This window comes from Pelobates fuscus, chromosome 7 (assembly GCF_036172605.1).
Source record: "Pelobates fuscus isolate aPelFus1 chromosome 7, aPelFus1.pri, whole genome shotgun sequence".
In the NCBI taxonomy this organism is placed as follows: Eukaryota; Metazoa; Chordata; class Amphibia; order Anura; family Pelobatidae; genus Pelobates; species Pelobates fuscus.
In genome coordinates, this window is record NC_086323.1 from 120,632,382 (window position 1) to 120,658,907 (window position 26,526).

Genomic DNA, 26,526 nt, shown 5'->3' on the forward strand with positions numbered 1-26,526 from the left:
TCCGTCCGGTCCTGGGCTTTTGTTGGGTTTGGTGGCCCCTATCGCAGTTGCTACTTCCTGCTCTGTGATCTCCATGGAGAGTTGGGTGATCGCGCTATTTGATAGTGTGGGCAGGTGGGTGCGATCTAGAAAGGTTTGGATGCGGTCCTGTAGGTTGGCGGTCCGTTTCCTATGTTGGGGGGAGTGGTCATACAGGTCTGCAAAGTAGTGTTGGAATGCCTCTGCAATTTTGGTGGGTACCTCTGTGTCATGGCCCGATGGTGTACGTATGCGTGTTATCCGTTTGGCCTGAATGCGCCTACGCAGCCTGCGGGCCAGGAGTGTATCCGCTTTATTGGACTTTTCGTAGAACTTTTGTTGTGTCCATTGGAGGGCTCTGATGGCATCTACTGTCATTGCATTTTTGAGGGCCTGTCATTGGTGTTGGAGTTGTGTAGTGAGGTCCGGGGTGGGGGTGGTTTTATGCAGGGATTCAAGGTCCCTGATGGTCGCTAGTATTTTCTCGATGTGGGCTAGGCGTCTTTTTTTGTGTGCTGTGGCTAAGCTAATGAAGGTGCCCCTGATCACTGTTTTGTGGGCAGCCCATATGATTGCTTCGGATGGTACTGTATCCTTATTTGTGGCGAAGTAGTGTTTGAGTTCAGTTGTGATTTGTTGTACGGTTTGTGGGTCGTGGAGTAGTGTCGGGTTAAGTCTCCAGGACCAGGGTCTGGAGATTCTTGGGGGCTGGAACGTGATCGCTATCTCAGCATGGTCGGACCACGTTATGTTGCCTAGGGAGGTCGTTGTTATGAGCGGGAGTAGTGACGGGGAAACCAGGAAGTAGTCTATACGTGAGTAGGTTTGATGTGGGTGGGAATAAAAGGTATAGTCTAGTGTGGTGGGGTGTTGCAGTCTCCATACGTCTATCAGTTTGGTTGGGGAAATGAAGTCTGCCATGAGTTTGTCATTTCTGGTCGGTGCAGGAGTCTGTGGTGGTCGTTTGAGTCTGTCTATCTGTGGCTCGATCGTGGCGTTGAAGTCCCCGCCTATAATCTGGTGGTAGTTTGGGTATAGGCTGAGATGTGCCTGTAGTGTAGGCCAGAATCCCGGGTCTGGGTTTGTGGGGCCATAGACTGAGGTGATCGCATATTTGGTTGGGCCTATTGTGCCCGCCACCGTAAGGAAGCGGCCGCTGGGGTCCCTGTGTGTGGTGGCGATCTGAAGGGGGCAGGTTTTTCTTAGGAGAATCGCTACTCCATTTCACCCTCACTAGTCAGCCACTTCATAGTCCCAGTTTGTGCTATTACTCACTGAACTGTGTGGGAGCAACTACTGAGGTCTGCATCTGCAGATAATGCAAACCTCATGATTCTCCATTAGACCATCTTCACCTGTGTGTCTCATAACCCCTCTTTTGAATTTCTAACCCCCTTTAGTGTTTTTTATGACCTCTTTAATGTCTTACAACTTTTCCTCCTTTGTGTATTACACCACCCTTAATGTATTATATTCCTTTAGTGTGTCTTACACCCCCTTGTGTATCTCTTACTTAACCACCACATTTCTGTGTCAATGTATTTTAGTGTGGGGCATAGACATTCAGACATCCCTAAGGACTTCCCTAGGCACTACTCCCTCCATCTGTATACTAATGAATAAAAGTTGATTTTTGAGGGTTGGATTAATATCACATGTTAATTGCATTACAAAACAATTGTTCTTTATTAAAATAGCATAGTAAATTAACAGCAAAGTTAAACATTTCTAATTGAAGAATTTGTAGATTATTTCCCAAACATCATGAGTATTCATACACATCTTCAAGACAATTGTTATACAAAGAATGGAGGAAACGGTGACAAACATCTAAGAACATTGAGAATAACTAGCAACCAAACATTTTAATGACACAACACACTTATCACGGCTTAAAGTAGTACACTGCTAGCAAGTACTACACTTCAAGCCAGGGTACTGCAAGCCTGGCTAGCCTATGTCCCACTCACCAATGGTAAATGTCTACTTGCTATGGCTACATTTTCACTTGCCAATGGGATGTGGACATTTTGAGTGCTGTGTTATTTATCTACTTCAAATTATTAAGTAAAGGGAATAAGAAATACATTCAAGTCTGCATGCCAGTGATATACTAGGAGGTATCTGTTTAACAGTAAAATGCAAACAACTCAAATACGCGATCCAATAGTACTTAATTACAATGCAAAACAGGTATGTCCCCAGTGATAACATAATTATAGCCTCATTATTTTAAATAAAGTTTTTGTCAACAGAGACCTACTTTAAAGGATCACTATAGGGTCAGGAACACAAACATGTATTCCTGACCCTATAGTGTTAAAACCACCATCTAGCCCCACTGGCCCCCTCATGCCTCCATAAATATAGTAAAAACCTTACTGTATTCAAGCCTGAAGCTGTAGATCTGCATGCTATCTGCCTCAGAAAAAACAAGCTGTCTGCTGACATCATCAGAAGTGGTGGCCTGATCCAATCACAGTGTTTCTCCATTTGATTGGCTGAGATTGACAAGGAGACAGATCAGGGGCAGAGGCAGCATGATTCAAACACAGCCCTGGCCAATCAGCATCAGAATTGAATCAATGAATCTCTATGAGGAAAGATCAGTGTTTGCATGCAGAGGGAGGAGATACTGAATGTTTGGATGCATTTTAGGCAGCCATGACCCAGGAAGGATCTCTAACAGCTATCTGAGGAGTGGCCAGTGAAGTTATCACTAGGCTGTAATGTAAACACTGCATTTTCTCTGAAAAGACAGTGTTTACAGCAAAAAGCCTGAAGGTAATGATTCTACTCACCAGAACAAATACAATAAGCTGTGGTTGTTCTGGTGACTATTGTGTCCCTTTAAGTAGAATTTCAGGCTTACTCACCTGGATACATATACTTTACTATTAATTAAAATTGACTTTTCAACAGTGACACTTACTGGTTGTCCAGGAGCAATATGATTGGATTAAGCTCTCTCTTTGGTCTGTAGTATGCTCTGAGTGGAACTATGAAATTGTACAATCCGTTCCCTGCTGTTTCTGCAGCCACTATGATAATTTTATTTTTAAATCCATAGGCTTTTGCATCTTCAAAATAGTTATGTTGGCAACCCTGAGGTATGTGTGAAAAGAAACAAGATTGTTATTTCCTCAAACTCTTAAAATCAGCCTCCTTGCAAAATTTGTCTCCTTAAATCAAAGGGGCTTTCCAACCACCAAATTATGTTCCTTGTACAAGCTAAAGCGTCTGACAAGCACAGATAGGTTGTTACATATATGGGCAAGCTATTCCGTATAGGCCCCCACTATCTCTGTAAGATGACCAGTGCCTGTGTAAGATTGTATTCATGTCTTTTTTATTAATCAAACTATTGCTTAGTGCTAGTCATCATATCTCGTTATCCACAGGGGTTTATGGGATTTGCTCAGCACCCTTGTTAAAAACAACAGGAGGGCAGGAGGGCCAGGATTGTCTTTTTCAATTACTTCCTGGTGTGATGTGAGATTTCACTGTAAAAGTTGCAAAGTCTATAGGTCAAATCCATCCCAGATCTATCTCTAAAATACAGAAATAGCCAACCTTCTACTTTCCAGTGTAAGAGCATTAACAATATTAGTTATTAATCATGAATTTCATTAAGTCTACAAACCAACTAAGCTCTGAATTTGCACCCAAATTAGTAATGTCTGGTAAATTATGTGATAGGATGAGAAACATTGCCTTAAGGGACTATATCTTCTAGTGCACTAAATCATTTTAAACTCCAAACTAATTAGTATTTAATGATTAAATTGCCTAATAGAGTTAATTGTTCACAATTTAAATCCCACAAAGTCAATTTAAAGCTTAGAATTGTTCAGAGGAATAAAACACAAAACCACTCTACCTTGTCTAATCGTAGACAACAGAAGTGCACTTTTTCTTGTAGCAAGTGACAAAATGTCGGAGAGCTTCCGATATATGGGGAGTTAGGAGGATATCCTTTGACATACCTGAAACAGAGGATATATCATAACTGAATATGAACACAGTAGAAATTTAGTTAGAAATAATTTAGTCATGGAACCTTTCTAATGGTTAACGAACAATCTCATTTCTAGTCCCATAACAAAATATGAACAGTTTGATAACATTTTCTTGATGGACATAATAGCACCAACTAGTGAAAAAAATACAATCGAAAAATAAGAAAACAAATATTTAATGTGCTCCAGATAGATATATTATGCATGAATTGTTATCTGATGTCTGGTCTATCATCCCCTCCACCCATCCACGGGACACCTGGTACTACATCAGTATGAAGTGGCCATGGTGTCTAGATTGCCCCACTAAGACTTCTTGCACTAGTGACCTTTTATTAACAAACACTAAGCAAATTAATTTACATTTACAAAAAAAGTCATTTGGAACTGTAAAAAGAACTTTAAAAGAGAGGTAAGGAAATCTCGAAATCGTATAATCATATATTCATTTCATAACCCCTAAAATGTGCCTTACTCAGTACACAAAGAGTGATGCTATATATAACAGAAATTAAGCTACTCTTCTGTAATATGTAAGCAGCAATACATTTAGCTGCTGGAGCTTAATGGACATCAATGCAGCTCTGAAAAATACTGCCAAACTTCAGACAGACAGCAGAGGAAGACATTGTCTTTATTTCAATGCAGTTCTGAAGTAAAAGCGCAGATGTGTTCCTGTTCAACACCCCAAATAAAATTTACTCTGCTGTTAGTATTTCTATGTTCGTGTCTTACTCTCATTTTTTTTTCCCAAATCAGAAAGCTTTGTTTTGCACAAGCTTTCTTACAAACCCAAGGAGTTAGGAAACTGATTGTAGGATTGTAACTAGACACATTACTTTAAAGTGTCCTCTGAAAAATTACCACCATCTAAATAACAGACAAAATACACAATCCAGCGCGCTCGCTTATTCACTAAACAGTGATTTCAAATCTCACAGTTTGTATTAGTTTGTTAGTAAAAGTGTGTAAGTGAGAGTGTGCATTAGTGAGAGTGTGCAAGTGAAACTGTGTTAGTGAGAATGTGTAAGTGACTCTGGGTGTGTGTTAGTGAGAGTGTGCAAGTAACACTGTGTGTGTGTGTTAGTGAGAGTGTGTAAGTGACTCTTGGTGTGTGTTAGTGAGAGTGTGCAAGTGACACTGTGTGTGTTAGTAAGAGTGTAGTGACTCTGGGTGAATGTGTTAGTGAGAGTGTGCAAGTGACACTGTGTGTGTGTGTGTGTATATATTAGTGAGAGTGTGTCTCTTTCTTTCCCTAAATGTGTGGTCACTATGTCTCTCTCCTAAAATGTTTCCCAGTCTCTGTTTCCTAAATATCTTAACAGTCTCTCTATCTTTTCCCTAAAGGTCTCCTCAGGCTGTTTCCTTTCTTTCTCACCATGTGTCTGCTTTCACTTAAAGGGACATAGACACCCAGACCACTTCAGCTGATTGAAGTGATCTGGATGCACTGTCCCAGGGCCCTTTCCATGTAAAGGTAATTATTGCAGTTTTAAGAAACTGCAATAATTACCGTTTAGGGTTAACTCCACCTCCAGGTATTCATGGGGACGTACAGCATTACGTAAAACTCCATAGGATCTGAGCCAGCTTCGAAAGACATCAACAATGGACCCAGGTAAGTGGAGGAAGGGGTTAAAAACCATGAAGGGGGGTGGGAAGCTATAGTGCCAGGACAACAAGTTTGTACCCAGTGTGTCTCTTTCTCTAAATGTCTCTTCACTGCAATTCAGAGTTTAGCGAATTAACCTCTGTGGGAATGTAGTTGCATTCCAGAGGGGGCGGCAAAATGGATTGTTGCCTAGGGCGGTAGGAATCCTAGCACCTGCCCTGATGATGCCAAAAAGGAAATGTATAGTTAATTTAAGCACCGGAAGGAGGAAGCAGTTCTAGTTGCTGTTTAGTTGCTGTCTGTCTGTTAGTCAATAAAAGCATGTTTTCAAACACATCTAAATGTTGCATTTCTTTCAGAAATGACAATGTTTTACATGGACAGAAAAAAAAGTAGTCATGTTTCAATACCACTACGTGGAGTAGTTTTGGTTCTTAGAGGGTTTCTTTAATGTAACCATATTTACTAGGTTGTATCAAGTCAGTCTGTATTAAAATGAGGCAATTTAAAACAAGAATTCACATTTTAGTTAGTTTTATGTGTCGTATATCTGCAAAACACAATGTAGATGAGACACCACTCCATAACCTTTACATTTATGTTTTCAGAAACGTTGTTACATGGTTATAGTCACTGTCAATACATACTCTTTACCATCGCAACATTCATCATCTAAAGGGTTAGTTTCATCTTCTGATTGGTCACAAAGAAGATCACAGGGTTGTATAGATGCATTGTCAGCCAATTCTAGTACAGGGGCAATGCTGGGTCTTCTACCTTCTTTATTACATTCTGAAGGAAGAGTAAGTGTTGGCCCAGTGGAAGATTGACAGGTGGTCTCTTGCAAATCTATTGCTACAGTACCTAAAAACATAACAAAATACCTATTAAATAAATGAATGTACTATATAATGACATACCATTGAGTTATAGTATTAATGTCTGGCCAGAAAGTGGAAGACTTTCAACATCCCTAATGCAACACAACTAGTAACGCAAGTATCCCAAAAACTGTAAATATGAATATATGGCCCGGAAACAGCTTTAGACTGGTGGTGCTATTTGAGATGCATGTGGAATGTGTTCAATGTCTGGTACTCAATCATCACAATAATTTGCGGAGAGTGGGATAGAACCCTCCCTTGTTGACCCACACCCTACCCTTCCTACCTCTCCTTCCCCCTTCAGTTAAGTATATTTAATTTTTTAATTTTTCTCATGTGCATTTCTCTATGCTATCTTTCTATTTTATAAAGTTGCTTTGATGTACAAAACCTAATATCCAGTATCTAGGCTGTCATAGTGATCATTTGTATAGACTGTTATACAAACAGCCTATACAAATGATCACTATAACAGCCTAGAGACTGTTATAGTGATCATTTGTATATCTAAACATATTGTAACGGCCAAGCTGCTGCTGGATATGCATATACTATTGATGACAAATGTGCAGATGATAACACACACTAGAATGTCACATGTTCACTCCACTTGTGACCGCTCTGTCTCAGCCTTGTTTGAATAAGTGAAAGAGTATCCATGTAACAATTATTAATGTGACTGCCTGTACTTAAAATCATTTATTTTGTACAACGTAAAAAATGAACAAAAATTTGACAAGTGAAAAAAAAACTTTTTTTGGTTTTGTAAATAAACATCCCGGAAAAAGCGTTGGAGTGGCTGTTCCTGCAGCAGACTTATCACAATGGATATAAATGTGTGAAGAGACCTTGTTACATCACAATTTCTAAAATTTCCAAGCAATAAACCTTGGGATTGAGACCTATATTGTAAGACAGCAATGGACAAAAATGACTCCTCTGATGCCAACAGTCATAAAATGCTATGTTCAGAATGTCAAACACAAGCTATTTGTAACATCAAAGGTTAAATCCTGCTACCTATCTATAATGACAACCACATAATGTGCAAGAAAATAGGTTTTCTCAATAGCAGCTTCTCATCCAATTCAGCCAATGATGAAGATAGGAAAAATCTAGAATAAGACATGGGCAGTCATGGGCAGAATGGAGAGTGGGGAAAACTGGAGAAGGAGATGAGAATGTAACTAAACTTGTGCACAGCGAGTCAATCTGGGAAATTGTATTTATGCAGCCAATATAGTTTTTTACAGTATTGACCCCATATCTCTGGTCCATATTTCTGGTACATTAATATAAAGAGCTAATCATGCTTTGAGGACTTCTATATCAATTAATTTGGCATACCCACCCATGCTGGCAATGATACTGTGCACAGGTAGCCTTGATGGTCCATGATAGGTAGATTTGTATTTGTGTAAGTTTCCCAGATGTTCTTGCTGTTTGAATGCTGAATTCTCTTCTTTTGTGATGTGGATATAAAAGCAGGTGTCGGTAGAGTTCATGATATATCTTGGTCCAGGGTTCAGCAGGATGTTCTTATTGTCTTCTCTTCTGACACCAGTTAAACATACACCAAACCTAGGAGATGTGGATTGTGTCAGGTCAGATAAATATCCCTTCCTAAAGACAAACATATCACCAAAATGTTGGATACATACTGTGAAACTGTTTTATGGCTTTCTCTAATGATATCAAAAACACCCATAGATATTTGAAAGGATACCCCAGACTGCTATTTACTAGCTAATTAGTAATGAATCGGGGAGATACAATTTAACAAATGCTAAAAAAAAATGTAAACAAATTAATCTGTATTTTTTTATTGTTTGCTGAAAACATACAATGTCCTCAGAGACTAAGATGTATTTGTGATCTAACACTCAATCCAGGTCCTATTGTTTTATCTAGAGCACTATGCACTGATCAGTCACAACTTTAAAAACACCTGCCTAATATCATGTAAGTCCCTCTCATGCTGTCAAAGCAGCTCTGATGTACCAAACTATGGGATCCACAATACTTCTGAAAGTGTACTGTGGTATCTGCACCAAGACATTAGCAGCAGATCCTTTAAGTCCTGCAAGTTGCGAGGTGGGGCCTCCACTAATTGGGTTTATTGTACCAGCACATCCCTTAGATGCCCAATCGGATTGAGATCCAGGGACTTTGGAGGCCAAGGCAAGGTCAGCACCTTGAACTCTTTGACATGTTCTTCAAACCATTCCTGAAATATGTGTGCAATGTGAAAGGTTGCATCCTACTGAAAGAGGCCACTGCTATCAGGGAACACCAGTGCCATGAAGGGATATATGTGGTCTGCTACAATATTTAGGTAGGTAATATATGTGATATGCCTATCACCTATCTAGAGATTGTTGCAGACCACGTAACACAAGGGGAACAATATTGCACAGAACATAACAATGCACAGAACATAACACTGCCTCTGCCAAACAGCCATTTTCCCATTCTTCCTGCTGCCATCTCTTTCACAGGTAAATGACATACATGCATCCAGTCATCCACCTGATCATAAAGAAAGCGTGATTCATCAGACAGGGTGTAGCGGATTGTGTTGGGCTGTCTTTAAATATTCGTGTTATAAGGTCCTTTTCGTCGAATTGTTTTTTAATCTGTGTTATATGAAGCATTCAGCTGATTGTTCGGTAAAACCACTCCTTTCGTAATACGAACAAACTACCGAACAATCAGACCACGCCAGAGAGAAGTGTGCCTCTAGTTTACCCCCTTCATCGGTGCTAACCGCAGTCTAATTGGCAATTAGACGAATGCTCTGTGTGTGTTTCCTGGATGGCCGCTGTTCGGCATACTAACACGTGGCGAAGGCCATTATGCTATACGAATGCACAGCGGTGTTTGGCCATCGAGTGTCTGGAACCCAAATCGGACACTCAACCACGCGAACACCACTGAGACCTCCAGACTTCCATACATTTGTTATTTTTTTTATTTTTTTTTTATTTTATTTATTTATTTTTTGCGTCAGATATTGGGACCACTTTATGTCATTGCCAAATAACATTATCAAGATACCATATCATCATTTGCTTAGAATAATCCCAAAAGGAGAAGAAAAGAGAAAACAGAAAAACAGAAAAAAAAGAAGAAGAAGGAAGAAACAAAAAAAAGAGAAAAAAAGAGGTTCTGCCAAAACTTCTATCATTAGTGGTCTATTAGCTTGTCTTGAGTATGTCTTAACGTAGTCTTACTATGGTATTATCTTACTATGGTGTTTCTGCCCAGTACGTTAGCCATAGTACCCATATCATATCGTAATGGTCTCTTTTCCCCTAAGTGGCCCAGTGAACTTCTTCAAATTCCCTTAACCCCTTAAGGACCAAACTTCTGGAATAAAAGGGAATCATGACATGTCACACATGTCATGTGTCCTTAAGGGGTTAAAGCTTCCACTCTAAGAATCCATTGTTCTTTAATCGGAATACTAGATTTAAGCCAAAACAGCGGGATCAGAGCATTTGCCTCATTCAATAAATAACTCAACAATATCTGTTTGTTATTCTCCTTAAAGGAAGCTGGCCAACCCAACAGAATCTTGGATGGGGATAATTGATCAAGCATTGGAAAAATTTTATATATGACACACAATACCTGTAACCAAAAGCTCCCAATAATTTTGCACTCCCACCATATGTGTTCCATATTCGCTCCCCTCTCACCACATCTCCAAAAAACATCCGAAGCCAGTGCTCCGTATTTTTTAAGTCGATCCGGAGCATTGTACCATCTAGTAACTCTTTTAAAAAAAATAATTTTCCTAGAGGTGCTCACCTGTGCCTTCATCCCCATTTTGAACACAAATGACCAGTCATTGCTGTCCATTTGAATATTCAGACCTTGCGTCCATTTCAATTGGAATGAAGGGACAGTCTTCTCTATAGCACCCTTATGAATTAAACTATATATACTGGACAGATAACGCTTTTCTCTATTCTAGGACCACAAAGTAACTCGAACTCTGTTCTATCTCTCGTCTGCCAATATGGTAGCACTTTATGGTTTATAAAAGACTTTAAATATCTGATCCCCATTATATCTATAAGCGCAGTCATATTGTCCCATAAAGGGAACTCTCTTATTCTATTGGGTATTTCATCTGTTACTGAAGGGTCATCTTGTTACTGAAGGGTCTGCATCTCCGGTTAACTTTTCCAATAGTTTACGGCTCTGCCCAAACTGAAATTCCAAATTGGATGCTATTGGAAAAATTACTAATAGTCCCGGGGATAACCCCCATCTATCTTTAAGCCTTCTCCACGTCTGTATGGTATGATTTATAATTGGATGTTTAAATGGAGATAGTAATTTTAATTTACAATTCTGCCAAGGCAGGGTCTCCAACTTCACCTTTATAAAGTCCTGTTCTATCCTATACCATGGCTTCCCCTTATCTATAGCCGTCCATTCTCTAATTCGCGTACATGATACCGCAACATAGTATCTATAGATATGCGGAAGGCCAAGGCCACCTCTCTCGATAGGTAGTGTCAATGTATTATACGCAATACATGGAGTTTTATAATTCCATATAAATGAAAGGAATGTAGATCGCAATTTTCTAAAGAAGTCTCTCGGCAGTAAGACCGGCAATGTCTGAAATAAGTATAATATCTTAGGTAAAATCATAATTTTTATAATATTAACTCTCCCAATCAATGTGAAAGAGGCCTGATTCCATTTTTTTAGATCTTCTTCAATCTTTCTCAATAGTTTCCCATAGTTCAATTTGTATAGGTATTTTAGATGTATCGTCAGTAGTGTCATTAGATATGTTATACTAGTGTCTGTCCACCTATAATTATATAGCTTTTGTAGTTCCTCTTTAATTCCTACATTTATCCCCACTCCCAGTATTTCAGATTTATCTGAATTTACTTTAAAATTAGATAAGCCAATTCCTCGTGAACATAATGAAATGTATATTGGGGTTCTATAAGCGTAAATAAAACGTCATCGGCAAAAGCAGTTACTTTAACCTATCCTCCTGTATACTTATACCCTTTAATGTCTATGTTCTTTCGTATAGCCTCTAAAAAAGGTTCAAATGCTGGAACAAAGAGAAGAGGGGACAATGGGCAGCCCTGACGGGTGCCATTACTAATAATAAAGGAGTTGGACAGTTGACCATTAACACGGACATTAGCAGAGGGACCTCTATACAAGGTCTGTACCCAATTACAAAATCTCGGGCCAAGCCCCCATGCCTCTAAGGTAGCAAACAGATAGGACCGATCCACCCTATCAAATGCCTTCTCGGCATCTATAGTTAACAGAGCTGTAGGACATTTATTTATTATAGCTCCATGTATTACATTCAAAATGTTAGTGGTATTGTCTCTTGCTTCATGGCCAGTGACAAATCCAGCTTGATCAGGGTGGATCAGTCCAGGCATAAGGGGCTTAAGCCTATTTGCCAAAAGTTTTGCAAATATTTTTAAATCAACATTGATAAGAGAAATCGGTCTATAACTACTGCAAATTTCTGGATCTTTTCCTTCTTTATGTATCATAGCAATTACTGCTCTCAACATTGCTGGCGGAATGTCCATAGTTGGAGATAGGCCATTAAAAGTTCTTAGAAAATGTGGCTCAAGAATATTATAGAATTGTTTATAATAATGTGCAGTGAGACCATCCGGCCCAGGGCTTTTATTAAGAGGCATTGCTTTTATCACAGCTGAAAGCTCCTGGGGGGAGAACAATTCCTCCAGTTGAGCTGATGTATCTTTAGAAATTTTTAATGGAATATTTTTAGAAAGATATTGTTCTCTTTCATATGGGGTCTTCTCAAGTTGTTTTAGGTTGTATAGGTCTTTGTAATAGTTCCTAAAAATGTTTGCTATTTCCTCAGTAGTATTACAAATTTTCCCTTGTGTGTCTTTCATTTTGGGTATATATATGTTTTTTTATAACTTTACTTTTAAGGCTTTAGCTAAAAAATTCCCACTTTTATCCCCATGTGTGTAGATTGTACTTTGTGTCAGCTGGACCGCTCTTTGGGCCTTATATGTCAATAATGACCTCAGCTTAGATCTAACTGCAGTTAGACATTTAAAATTTTCTTCAGTTGGAGTTTGCTTATGCATAGACTACAATATATCCAATTTTTTTGCTAACCTTTGTATTTCTTCAGCTCGTTCCTTTTTACATCTAGCACCCCATTTGATTAAGACCCCCCGGATCACACTCTTATGCGCTTCCCATGTCCATGGTTCCTTAATATCATTTGTATAGTTATCTAAAAAATATTGAGAAAGCTTTTCTGATAAGTCCTTAGAGACCATTGGATCGTCAAGAAGGGACTCATTTAATCTCCATATGTTATCACCCTTCCCAACACCCTGTAATTCGATATCCAGGAAAATGGGAGCGTGGTCGGACCACGTTATATTTCCTATTCTTGCGTCTTTTACCAAATGTAAATATCTATGATTTACAAAAAACAGGTCTATCCTAGAATAGCTATCTGCAGCTGATGAATAAAAAGTGTAATCCCTTTCATACTGATGGAGAATACGCCAGAATCAATTAGTTGGTGGGAGTGCAAAATTCTTAGGACTAATAACCTCTGTTTCTTTTGTGTTTCTCTCGTACTTGAAGAGCTATCTACTGCATAATCCAATACCATATTATAATCCCCACCAATTATAAAAACTCCTTCCTTGAAATCTTCAAGTTTCCTTAGACATGTTTTCAAGAAAGATGCCTGATTAACATTAGGCACATATATATTTGCAAGCGAAATCATTTGATCATTAAGCTTTCCTTTTAAAAAAATATATCTACCTCCTCGATCCATTTTACTATCTAAATGGACAAAGTTCAAATCAGAGTTTAAGAGAATTGCCACTCCTATAGACTTGCCTTTCAAAAAATTACTATAGAAAGTCTGGTTGAATTTATTCGTATTAAGTCTAGGCTGAAAAGTGTTTTTATAGTGAGTTTCTTGAATAAATACAATATCTTTTTTTTGCCTTTCTAGCTCCTGTACCAAGATAGAGCATTTCCTTGGGGAATTTAGACCATTAACGTTCAAAGGCATACAACTAATCTGTACCATAAAAACAGTAGAAAACTTCCAATTCTACGTTACTGAACTCAAGCCCCTTACCCCTACTCCCATATTTTAACCAAAGGCAGAAAAAAAGAACAAAAAAGAAAACAAAAAAAGAAAAAGCAAAGGGAAAAAAAAACTGAATATATATTCTTAATATCAGTACTATCTCCAAAATAGGATAAGATGCCACCCCCGTGGGAGACACATTTGTGTCCACAAGACATATCCTAAGGGGGAAGGGGAGAGAGAGAGAAAGGCAATTGGGATCAAAATTATAGGCTAATTTTTCAGGGTACTTCCACCAATATTCTACATTGCCCTAATACATCATGTCCTACTTTACAAGGCCTTCTAATGTTATTAAGGCAGACTTTCCCTAATGGCCTCAGCATTTTTTTTATTTTTTGTTTTACTTTGCCATTTAGGTTTTTGTATCTCTTGCAATGAGGAGATGCCTGAGAGACCTGTCCAGTCTTCGATCTCTATATAAGGGAGCCCAAGAGCTTGTAAGAAATCTGGTATATCTGCTGGGGCCTTTATCATATATGTTTTGGAGTGCTGGAAGACCATTAGAGCTAATGGATAGTTCCACCGGTATTTTATTTGTTTCTGTCCTAGTAGAAGAGTAATCGGTCTCAAAGCTTTACGTGCCATTAAGGTAGAAGGTGAAAGATCTTGGAAAATTGCAATAGAATACTCCTCATATTTGATTTCCTTCTTCAATCGGGCTTTCTGTACTATCTCTTCTTTTATGGAGAAGTCATGAATGCAACAGATTAATTCTCGAGGATTTTCTTGTGATGGATCCCTTGGTCTTCCTACTCTATGTGCTTTATCAAACTTAATCTTGGAATCTAGAGATCTTCCTAGAATCTGATTGAAAATACAATTAAGAATCTTTGTAGGGTCTTCTGGTTCATCCTGCATGATTTCAGGGACCCCTCTTATCCGTATTTTGTCTTCCCCGATTATCAATATCGTCTAATTTCCTTTGTAAGGACAGAATAACTTCAGTCTGTGATCTTTGGAATTTCCAACGTTCATTGATTTCCATTGATTTTCATTTGTTTCTTGATTATCTTCCAATCACATCTTCCAATCACATCCTAAGTGATGTATTTCTAATGTCACAGCTTTTAATTTTTCACCAAAACTATCTTCCATTTTTTTTAAAACATATCCATCAAATCCGCTTTAGAAGGTAGTTGTGCCAGAATTGTTCTGATATCTGCGCCTTCTGTTAAACCCTCAGACATTGCAGGGCTAACTGGTGAACTCAAAGGTTCATAAACTTGAAGTATCCCTTTCCAAATGTGGTCTTGTTCCTGGCATATTAGATCTGTACATGATATTTGTGGCAATGAATTTGGTATAGCAGATTTAAGACCTACAGTAGTTGTCGCTGTCTGACGTTTTTTTTTAGGACCCATTGTTTCTCAAGTAGGTCTCAAATAGTTCTCAAATAGCTCCCAATTAGCAGTCTTCCTCAGGCCTTACACTACTAGAATAGTAGAACTTGATGTTTAAGAGGTATTATTTGATTTACAGGTCTAGTAAATTATCCTTATACTTTAGAAAATCTTCAGGAGGACCCTGAGTAACGTTCAGCGCTGATCCAGCACTATACTAGCAGCCTAATATATCCCAATAATTAAAATAGAGATTAAAGTAGCACAATTAAGCCCACTATTATACCTAATTAAGCCGATTGAAAGCAGCAAGGAGCAACTATTATACCAATCAACTAACCGCTACAATTATCCAATGCCATTTTGTAGCAGTATTGCTACTAAAACAATAAAGATCTTGTTATAATATTAACTCAAGTACTGTAGCACTGTAATTTTAACTCTTAAAATTAAGTCGAATCACCCCAATATCTCCTGTGAACACTCGAGTATCTCTAACTACTTAATTCATTATCTCAGTTCAATATTAAATATGGAGTGATACAATATATATATATATATATATTATATACACTTTTTCAGTATTCAATCTTCAGTGTTTCAATTAAAATTTTCAGTTTTCATACTCAGTCCCACTCAGTCCCACTAATCAATGCAACCATGTAACAAATAAAACAAATGAAGCAAATCAGAAGTAAGACAAAATTAATGATTAAAGAGGTACAAAAAAAAAAAAACTAAAGATGGACACCTAACCTCAATAATCTGCCCTTATTCCGATTTATACCAATTGTTACATATTATATGCTGAGTGTTTTACTACTTGCTACTTTGCTACTTGCGTTAGTTGGAGGCAACTATTCCCCCAACGGAGAAAGTAATCCTCGTGTCGTCGTCTTAATGTTGAACAGGTGCCTGGCGTTTGTCAGTATCTTTGCCTGTCTTCGTAACTAGATAGTGTTCTGAATAGCTCTTTGTAGCTCTCAGCTCTCAGGTAGCTGGTCTTTATGCAGTGAGCAGTCACCACCAGGCACTGCTTGCTGCTCGCCTTACGCCTCTCGTCTCTCTCCGCTCGCTGCTCTCAGCCGCTCTCAGCACCCGCCGGCTCTGAGCCGGCTTCAAATTTTTCCCGCTGCCTCTCGCTCCTCAAACTCGCCCCCCCCCTCAGACGTGGCGTGCTTCCATCACGTCATCCCTCTCATACTCATATTTCAGGGCTGTGGGTTCCATACATTTGTACCGAAACAACTGAACGAGCCGTCGTTCGGTAAAAAGACTCATACGAACAAGGGGATTCACATGAATTCAAACACAAGCTATTCAGTTTGGTATTTTCACCCATTTTTACCCATGAACGAACAGAGACGGTCGGTCGGTCAAACGAACTGATCCACATAACTCCCGAACCCCTGGTCCAATCTGGGTGATTTTTTAGTATGTTGCTTACCCAGATCAGAGCTATCAGGTGATACCTATATTATATTTAGGGATGTATCATATGTACTTGGGGTACATCCAGAAACTGGGGAAAAAGTATACACTGAATAAGTGGATTATGTGTCATACTGAGGGGAGGAGATGTGTGGGTTGTAACTTGTGTAAGATTGGTTACTATACTAATTACTGTGTGTAATTGCATGGGAGAGATGCATAAAAGCAGGGTATGTGGAATAAAACAGCAGTCCTGCTCCTGATACTGTGTGTCGTCCAGTTATTGGGAATCGTGATGGGATATTACTGGATTATTTTACTTACTATTGATGCTGCTTATCCTGGGTTAACTTCTTGTTCCTGCATTACTGTTTAATACCAGCGGAGATGTCTATGGGAAACTAGTGCTCCGCTACACAGGGCAACCTACTTCCATGGCTCTATTGTCCAGTTTTGATGCTCACATCACCATCGAAGGCACTTTCTGTGGTAGACAGGGGTCATCATTGGCACTCTGACTGGTTTGCAGCTATCATGACCAGTATCAAGTTTTTCAGTAATTTGAGCTACAGTAACTCTTCAGTGTGGTCAGACCACACAGGCTAGCCGTCGCTCCCCATGAGCATGAATGAGCCTTGGGTGCCCATGACACTGATGTTGGATCACTGATTGTCTTTCCTTGAATCACTTTTGGTAACTGCTAACCAATGCATACCGGGAACACCCCACAAGACTTGCATATAGCCCTTGTCAAAGTCACTCAGATCTTTTCCCTTAGACATTTTCCCTGCTTCCAACAACACATGAAATTCAAGAACTGACATTTTACTTGATGCCTAATATATCCCAGGCTCCATTGACAGGCTCCATTAACTATATAATCAGTGTTATTGACTTCATCTGTCAGTAATGTTAATGTTGTGGCTGATCAGAGTATGCATGTATACACACCTATCCAGTAGAGGTTTCAATGATATATTGTTCAGATTTTGTGAAGTTTTTATTCATGAAAAAGCTAATGGAAGTTGAAGCAGTTTTTCTATCCGTGAATAAGGTAGTTTCATTCATACTTTTTCATGACTGTAACTATTGACAATCTCACTAGCATTTGGTTATTGTACATGATCTTGCATATAAATATATTAAGCAGGCTATACATGATACTTAAGATTTGTCCATGACATGCCATACAATGCATTATCAGGGAAAACATCTGTTTTACTCTGTAACACCTGAGAATAGGTGTCTGTGATAATTGTGAAAGTTGACATTACAGAATCTATTCTAACCTGCAAGTTATTTAATATCTGCACTTGGTGCCAGCCAAATGGTCAGCAAATGCATACAATTGCAGTTATAATGAAAATTCTTTACCTAATATCCTACTACATTGCTGCAAAAACAGGCAGTCCGGGTGGATAATGCTGTCAGTAGTTATGTGTTCCCCTGTACTTCCCCATGGTATATTGTATAATACACAAGGCAAATAAGAGTAATGAAACGGAATTGAACAAAGTTAAGTCATTTTTTTTCTTCTACTTAAGCCTATTTGAGTCATCATTTCATGTAAACACTTTCTTCTAATGCTTATATACATCTGAAAATTGTATTTAATAAATATTGTAAAATAAAATACATTTGTCTTTTCGCATTTAGCATTATTTTTTAATTACCATAAACGCAGAAGATAATGCACCATGGTATACATTGAAATACAAATATTGTACAACTGCTTATTCCTCTCAGAAATAACCATCACATATGTGGGTTTTGTTCAGAGTAAATGAGTAGCCTTCGAAGGCATTTCATTCTCATCAATTGTATGTATGTATCTCTCATAACTTCTCACTTTCATGAAGTAATAAAATGTATGTATTTACAATGTTGTTCATATTATTCACAATGTAAAACTAGGGGAGAAATTTTACAATAGGCCTATTTCACACAGCAATATTTGTAGTGAGATTAGATTGAAAACTAAGAAAGACAGTGACTACCAGTGGTGATACAGTGTCACAACAATACGTCCTACCAATTGCAAAAACAGCTTTTCTAGGCATACACAAGTTTAGTGTGCAATAAACATACAGTTAGACTGGTAATAAGCAGACAAGGCACAAATTAAACACATATGCCCCAAAATATAACTTGAGTGGTTATTGACTGAGCTAGGAATTGTGAAGAATTGTTATATTTTATTTATATTTTAAATGACCAAGACCTCAATTTAGTTTTTGGATACGTTTTTCAAACGATTTAATATGATGATAAATATTGTAATTTTTTTTTATACATATATATATATATATATATATATATATATATATATATATATATATATATATATATACTTTAATATATGATATATATTTTTTATATTTTAATATTTAAAAAAAAAATTTTTTTATCCAAATATAGTTTATCGAGGCACAAGTTGAAAATTATTTATGTCTAAATTGAGAATTCAAATTGAATTTTAAATTTAAGGTCAAAATAGGCCAACTGGAAACATTCTCTTAGTCAGCCATGCTTTCAATCCTGCTAACCTGGCCTTAAAGGGACACTATAGTCACCAGAACAACTTCAGTTTATTGTAGTTGTTCTGGTGAGTATTGTCAGTCCATGCAGGCTTTTTCATGTAAACACAGTCTTTTCAGAGAAAAGAAAGTGTTTACATTACAGTCTAGGGATACTTCCACTGGCCACTCCTCAGATGGCCACTGGAGGTGCTTCCTTGGGCAGTGCGGCACAGTGTGGTGCAGCACTGACATTCAGCGTCTCCACGCTCTGCATGAAGATGCTGAACTTTCCCCATACAGATGCATTAATTTGATGCATCTCTATAAGGAGATGTTGATTGGCCAGGATGGAGTTTGGCTCCATCCCCGGCCCACCTCCTTGGATGACATCATCAGAACTGACAATCTCAGCCAATGCAATAATTTCCTATAGGAAAGCATTGTGATTGGCTGAGATGATCAAAGGTGGATCGAGGGTGGCACTGAGAATAAGGTGAGTTATTAATTTATTTAGGGGAGCCAGGGGGGTAAATAATTAGTTTATCCTATAGGGTCAGGAATACTTGTTTGTGTTCTTGTTTTTGTTTCTGACCCTATAGTGTTCCTTCAAATTTGAAATGCACTTTAAATTCCCATTGAATTCTTACCTTAGTAATTAAACTTTTGAGTATTTGCACTTCCATTCTTACTTCTCCACAATCCCAAGTTTAGTGAATAACACCAACTGATGCTTTTCTTTCTTTATTAATTTGATCTTATAAGGTCTATTATACAACGAGCCACACTAAATAGTAAAATACCTACTTTTTATGTGCGTGGAATGATGCATAAGTAAAACTCTTTCCTTCATATTCAGCAAAGAAGATACTTTCTTCCATTTTTATATGGTAGACTTCGTTTCCTGAACATCTACCGTACATCTTTTGCCATTGCTCTGGTGATTGCTGTCCTTCTCTGTTAAAGCAAAAAGAATAACCCCAGAAAAGAAACAAAAATGTTTAAAAAGATTTGTCTATTTCCATGGGCAATTAATACTATGCAATCAGCTGTAAAAGTTCTATTCCATTTAGAAAACAAATGCATACAATGTTCAGTAGTATTCCAGCAGGCATATATTTGAAGGAAGAAATAGTTTTGAAAGTAGGTCCCCCCAAAAAAATTCTTATTTATGGCTCCCACCCACAACTCAAGGGTGGGGGCCGGGGGGGAGGACAGTAGGTCCCCCCCTTATTGTTATTTAGGGCCCCCATCCGCCGCACAGGGGTGGGGGCCGGGGGGGAGGACATTAGGTCCCCCCAATTTTTATTTATGGCCCCCACCCACCGCTCAGGGGTGGGGGCTGAGGAGGGAGAACAATAGGTCCCCCCCCTTATTGATATTTAGGGTCCCCACCCACCACTCAGGCGTAGGGGTTTGGGGGGGCAATAGGTTCCCCCTTTAGTTTAAAAGCCCCCACTCGCACGGCGCGGGTGGCACGGGTGGGGGCTCAGGAGGGGGGGAATGTTTTTTTTTTTTTTTAACAGTGAGCAGCCACAGCGGTATAACGAGTAGGGGCATAATTTAATAATACTAGGTAACCAGCATATATAGAGGCTGGGTCATATGCTGCACTGGCCAATCACAGCCAGGCCATTAGTAGGCATGGCTGTGATGGCTTCTAAGGGCACACAAGTCAAATGCTTGTTGATTGGCTGCCCTGCAGCCTTTCAAAATGCGTCATTAAATTGGCGAACACCGAACACCAACCCGAACATACACCGATATGTCCGTGTTCGGGTCCGGGGTCCAAAAAACGTAATGTTCGGTACGAACCCGAACTTTACAGTCCGGGTTCACTCAACTCTAGTTGGGATATGTTATAAGCCACCTAATGTTAACAGTGATTTGAAAGTCCAGTTGTTAGATTAAATTGGGAAAGTTGCATATCTGGGTAACATGTTAATTATTGGATATTTTAATTACCTGGACATAAATTGGGATAGAGGGACTAGCAGTTCAGCAAAGGCAATTGGATTTTTGAACAAGCACCAACTAGAATGAATGATTGTCTGGATCTGGTTATAGCAAACAATGGTGATCTTTTGACCAATATTCAAGTAGGGGACTACTTGGGAAAAAGTGATCACAATATTGTGTCCTTTGAAATAAACTCAAAAAAAAAATAAAAAGCACATGGGGTTATACAAAAAACTTAATTTAAAAAAGGCCAATTTCAATAAGATATTGATAGCTTTACAACATATTGACTGGCATAAACTACTTAGTGAAAAAAAAAACACTGAAGATAAATGTTATATCTTCAAACAAATATTAGAAAAGTACATTTCTCAGTATTGCACTTACCCTGACCTGCACCTTATAGAGTGATTTACTGATTTAGGCTTTGAGTCTGGTTTCTGTTCTCTTGTGCGCACTATATGCTAATGTGTAATCACTGCTTTATACCATATCCTGTGCACATGGCAGTCAGCTCAGATAAAGCATACACAGAAGAGGAGAAACTAAACAATGTTTCATAAACTTGTGCATGGCAGAAAATTTTCAGTTGGCTTGATGACTATGTTTCTTCTGCCTTAAGAGTTGAAAAGCTAAGCCTTCACACAACAGTAGAAATCGTTTTCTCTTGTTTTTCTCTTGCTTCTGCCTCAAGAGTTGTCTAGCATTCAGACAACAGTAGACATGCACATCAATCCTCCTGCAATCATCAAGTATGTCTGCCAGTAAGGTTGGACTGTCTCTACTGCAGTCACCATGGTCCAAGATGCCTCAGTGTCCCTTTACCAGGACCTCTCCACCCTCACACTGGAAGTCCACCGGGCCCTGCGGCTGCTCACACGCCCCTCCAAGAGAAACGCATACCCTATAAATGGGGCTTCCCATTTAGCCTTCACGCACGGCAAGACAACGCATGGCGCACCATTAGATGTCCGAATGACGCACCCGGGTTTCATTAGATGTCCGAACGACGTCCCCGGGTATCTTTTATGTGCAGATATGGCATAATCCCCCCCAGTCCCACTGCGTCCGAGGCGCTGTCTCGCCCTCCCAGCGGTTTCGTCAGCCTGGGACTGGACCTATTGTTGAGATGGGGGAGGTTGGGAAACTCATGCCACGGCCACGTCCTCACTGAACCCCGGTTGGGATTTTCTTCCCTTCCTTCCCTTCCTTCCCTTCCTTCCGCTCCCGATAGCATAGCTGCACAGCCTCCCCAAACAGGGGCCCGCAACATGCAACCACCTCCCCGCCACCGCCGGAACAAACACGGACTCTACCTTAGCAATGTCCCTAATGGGGTAATCCCCCCAGCCCACTTCCTCCGATATGCAAAAAGGAGCTAAGGACAGGACGAGACAGCGCCTCGGACACGGTGGGACTTGAGGGGACTACGCCATATCAGCGCATAACAGGAGAGAGGTCTGGATGGCTGGGCTGAGTTGGCCACGGACACACAGAAGAGTTTGGAGGGGAAAGGGTCTAAATGTTCTCCTGTTTGAACAGGACCAGCACACTCCTGACTACATGCCCTCCCGTTGCCGCCTTCCGACAGACCCCCGTACCATACAGTCCGGCCAAAACCAGGACAACAATGTAATTCAGCCCCGGGCATAGCACTTGACTGGACTCATACGATCCGTGTGCCCCCCACGCAATGGCCATACAGCTGCAGCAACATATCACTTACCAAAGGCACCCAGCCTCCATTCATTAAGGCCTCGGGTGTGTTAGGGGAGGAAGGCTAAACGAACCGCAACTGTACCGCAACACACGCAAACCCCATGGGCAAATTCCTATTTGTAAAAGGCACAATTGCAGACCAGAAATTCACCTTCACCACAGTCTATTGCCCTAAAAAGGGGCAACACATAGTTCATAGCAAAAATTCTATCCCTCCTGGTGCTCCTCTCCGGGTGCTATTCGGGGACCTCAACCTACCACTAGATCCCTGCATGGACTCCTCCAAGGGTACCAGCACCATCCCATCACATTGCATGAGCAAAACAGTACCTACATAGGGACCTTACACAATTTGAGACCATCTGCACTAAGAGACGTCATTTAGAGAAAGGGGTATCCTTACTATTTTCAATGCTCCTAAACTGAGACAATACAACTTCCCCCCGAAATACATGGCCAGATGGGAGACTGAGACAGGAGTGGGAGAAAATATTCATACTTACACATAAATGCTCCATTAGTTCCAAGTACCAGGAGAAAAAGCTTTAAGCTGCTGGCCCATTGGTATAGGACACCTAACACAAATTCCTCTCAAAAAACGTAGCCGAAAGCTCATGGCGGAAATGGCAGATTAATTAGAGCAACCTCTGTCCATAGAAGTACTCTTCTCTGCCCCAAACAGTCCAAAACCAGCAAAGCCCCAGGCCCAGATGGCCTCCCCATCACATACCTATGGACATTCTGGTATGTGTGCTAAACACAAACATTCAGCAGATCACAGACACAGAGTTACCATTCCAACCACGTCCCATGCTACTACACCACACAGACAGAGCTCTCAGTACATATAAGAAATCCATGACGAAACACTTACTAACGGCCCAAAGTCCGTAATTCCTAAAATATGGAAGCAAAGGGGTGTGCCCACCTTCCAGCAACGGATGGATAAAATCAGAGAGATATATAACATGGAATCTCTAACGGCAACCCTACACGGTAGACTGGAAGAATGCACCTGAACTTGGGCGCCAAGGCTGCTGTTCCTCTGAGTGCCCCCGATTCCCAAACCCCCCTCTCCCTCCACACCTCTCACTTCTTACATTAAGATTTTAATACACCCCCCTAACCAGGGGATAACAAAGGAAACGTTATTCTTAACATTACATTTAATGTGTATCACGACAGGTACACGTCGTGTCCCCTAGGGCAACCAGGCTCCCAGCTCACCGTTTCTTGCCTCGCATCTATTGACTGTCGACCCGACATGACGACATGATTTGATATGAACCTCAGACTCCCTACACTCTGCCAAGGGCCCCAGGTGTCTTTGGGATGTGGTTGACATTTATAACAAGGGCATTAGATCCTGGTGATACAATGTATGCAAAATGTTTTAAGATTTTCGGTTAGCAAGTTGCCAACATACCGGTATGTCATTATATTTACTACAATGGTAACGCACTTCTAGGAAGTCTCACGCACCTCAAAATGCTACTGCTATGAAGAATGCCCTAAGAAATCCAGTTAACTGATAGCCTACATGTCCCCTTACCCTGTTACCTTTATAATGTTGAAATTTGTTTGTACTGCCTTAATGGTCACTTATACTTTGAGAATATTGCATACTTAAACCTATAAGCTGTTAAATAGCAATACCAAGAATTGCAGGTACTACAAATGCGATTTTACTAAATTAAAGTTATCAATGCACAGTGTCCAGATGCAGCATAGGCACATGACGATGAGAAAACCGGCATTCAGCTGTATGAGAAAACCGGCATTGAGCCCAGAAACATACGTGATTGTAAACACAGTCTTAACCCTGACCGCTGCCCCAGTTAACCCTCATAGAGGAGTATAGCAGTAATTAGAAATCCTCATTTATGGGGAACCCACTTCTACGCATTGAGACACGAGTACACTTTGGTTTGACACCCATGCTACCAGTACGTTCCTTGAATCCTTTTCGTGCCAGAAATCTAGGGTAGTTGCAAAAATTATATATTACATTTTGTAGTAATTATTTCATAGAACCAAAATACAAAATATAGAGTTCAAAGAAAATGGTGTAAGTAATATAAACAGTATCATAGCTCTCATGTTTGCTGGAGGGCAACTACTTACAATGTTCATGCTGGTTTCTAGGTTGCCCTGTGTCGATTTCTTGTTTTTTGTGTATTGCCATGACATAGGGACCACAAGCAACTCAGAGCACTCCATGCAGGTGGTACTCTACTGCAGATGCAAGTGGCACCCTTACTTTACTTGGGATTTGAACCTTCCACAGGGAAGTTTCCATGATTAGATTAGACTTATAAAATCCCAAAATGTTCCAGTATGATGCTTGGTTATTCTGCAGCCCCTCACTAAAGAATAACTCTGCTCCTGCTCCATCCCAGCTCTGCTATTTTAATATCCTTCCCTGCTCCTTTCATTTGTGGATCCCCTGGCCTCTTAAAGTTGGACTTGTTCACCTGACTATAATTTCCTGTCTGTGCCACTGCCTATCATTCTTTTGGGTTTGGAGTTTAGCATTACTCTTACTTTATTAAAGGTCCCATGCCACTACTGAACCACTAGGACTTTAATTTAATTTTGTCAAACCAATTAAGAATCTCCTTCCATGCATATAAACTAAATTAGCTACACTCATTCATAAGCAAGTATGGTACCGTAAATGGGATAGACGTTGCCGAATTATGAACAAAATGTAACATGTAATGGGCCAGCATGTTTGTAATTTAGAATTGCACTAGGACAAAAAAAAGGAAATGATTGATGACTAGAAGATAGCCACTAATTGTTGACGTTTTTGACAGATCAAGTGAGAATGGAGCAACAAACGTAAAAATAGGGGAAACAGTTACAAAAATTATATTAATCTATTGCATATTTATGAATATTTAACATAAAAAAGTTTTAATGCTCATCCTATTTTTCCATCTAGTGGCTACTTGGCTTGGTGAGAAAAGTAGTACATATTTAGAGAAAATAAATCACAATTAATGTCACAAATATTTTAATGTAATAACCTGAAATTATAAAATATAACTTTGACATTTGATAAAAAAATAATCTTACTCTAGTTAATCAAAGCATTTTAAAAAAAAGTGCTTACTTACTGTCCTCTCGAGGTATGAACCAGCAATGTAATCAGCGTTGAAGTTGCTGGACATATGCAGTTTAGAGCAAGCATTGCATATTTAAATTCTTCTTCACATACCACATGATCTGCATGAATAAGTTAAAATAAAATGTAAATATTCAAACAAAAAAAAACAAATTAAAACATAGAGCGAATGCACACATACAACTATTTATCAGTTGTATTTATCAGTTTTATTTATCAGTGCAGTCCAAATATTTACATTAAAAATATGGCTAGTGGAGGCCAGGCCAAGTGTGTGCCACATGGATACCCAGGTTTAGAGATGTCCCGAATAGTTCGCTGGCGAATAGTTCCTGGCGAACATAGTTTGTTCGCGTTCACCACAGATGGCGAACATATGCGATGTTCGGTCCGCCCCCTATTCATCATCATTGAGTAAACTTTGACCCTGTACTTCACAGTCAGCAGACACATTCCAGCCAATCAGCAGCAGGCCCTCCCTCCCACACCTTCCCACCTCCTGGACAGCATCCATTTTAGATTCATTCGGAAGCTGCATTCTTTTTTTTTCTTTTTTTTTTAGACAGAAGTGTGTTATATTTGAGCATGCTAGGCTGAACGTGCGTATATCATGGCTAGTTGCACTGAGGGTATGAGTATATAGCAGTACATTGTTGTGAAAGATGGCTGTCATGTTTAGGGTGTAGCTTGCACGTTATCAACTGTGTATTTATATCAGCAGCTCCACCAC

General features: G+C 39.5%; 1 protein-coding gene across 3 annotated transcripts in view; it reads right to left on the reverse strand.

The window, feature by feature from the left end:
* The window catches only part of LOC134568170 (potassium channel subfamily T member 2), a 465,676-nt gene that overhangs the window by 61,161 nt on the left and 377,989 nt on the right, over window positions 1-26,526 (reverse strand). For 2 of the 3 annotated variants that reach the window (XM_063426528.1, XM_063426527.1), the window contains exons 14-19: window positions 25,789-25,897; window positions 19,796-19,945; window positions 7,885-8,114; window positions 6,297-6,513; window positions 3,899-4,004; window positions 2,951-3,123 (exon numbers count right to left, since the gene is read on the reverse strand). In XM_063426528.1, coding sequence (XP_063282598.1) covers window positions 2,951-3,123; window positions 3,899-4,004; window positions 6,297-6,513; window positions 7,885-8,114; window positions 19,796-19,945; window positions 25,789-25,897 — 985 coding nt within the window. Of the gene's footprint in view, window positions 1-2,950; window positions 3,124-3,898; window positions 4,005-6,296; window positions 6,514-7,884; window positions 8,157-19,795; window positions 19,946-25,788; window positions 25,898-26,526 lie in introns of all 3 variants that reach the window. The other variant, XM_063426529.1, reaches the window with a different exon arrangement.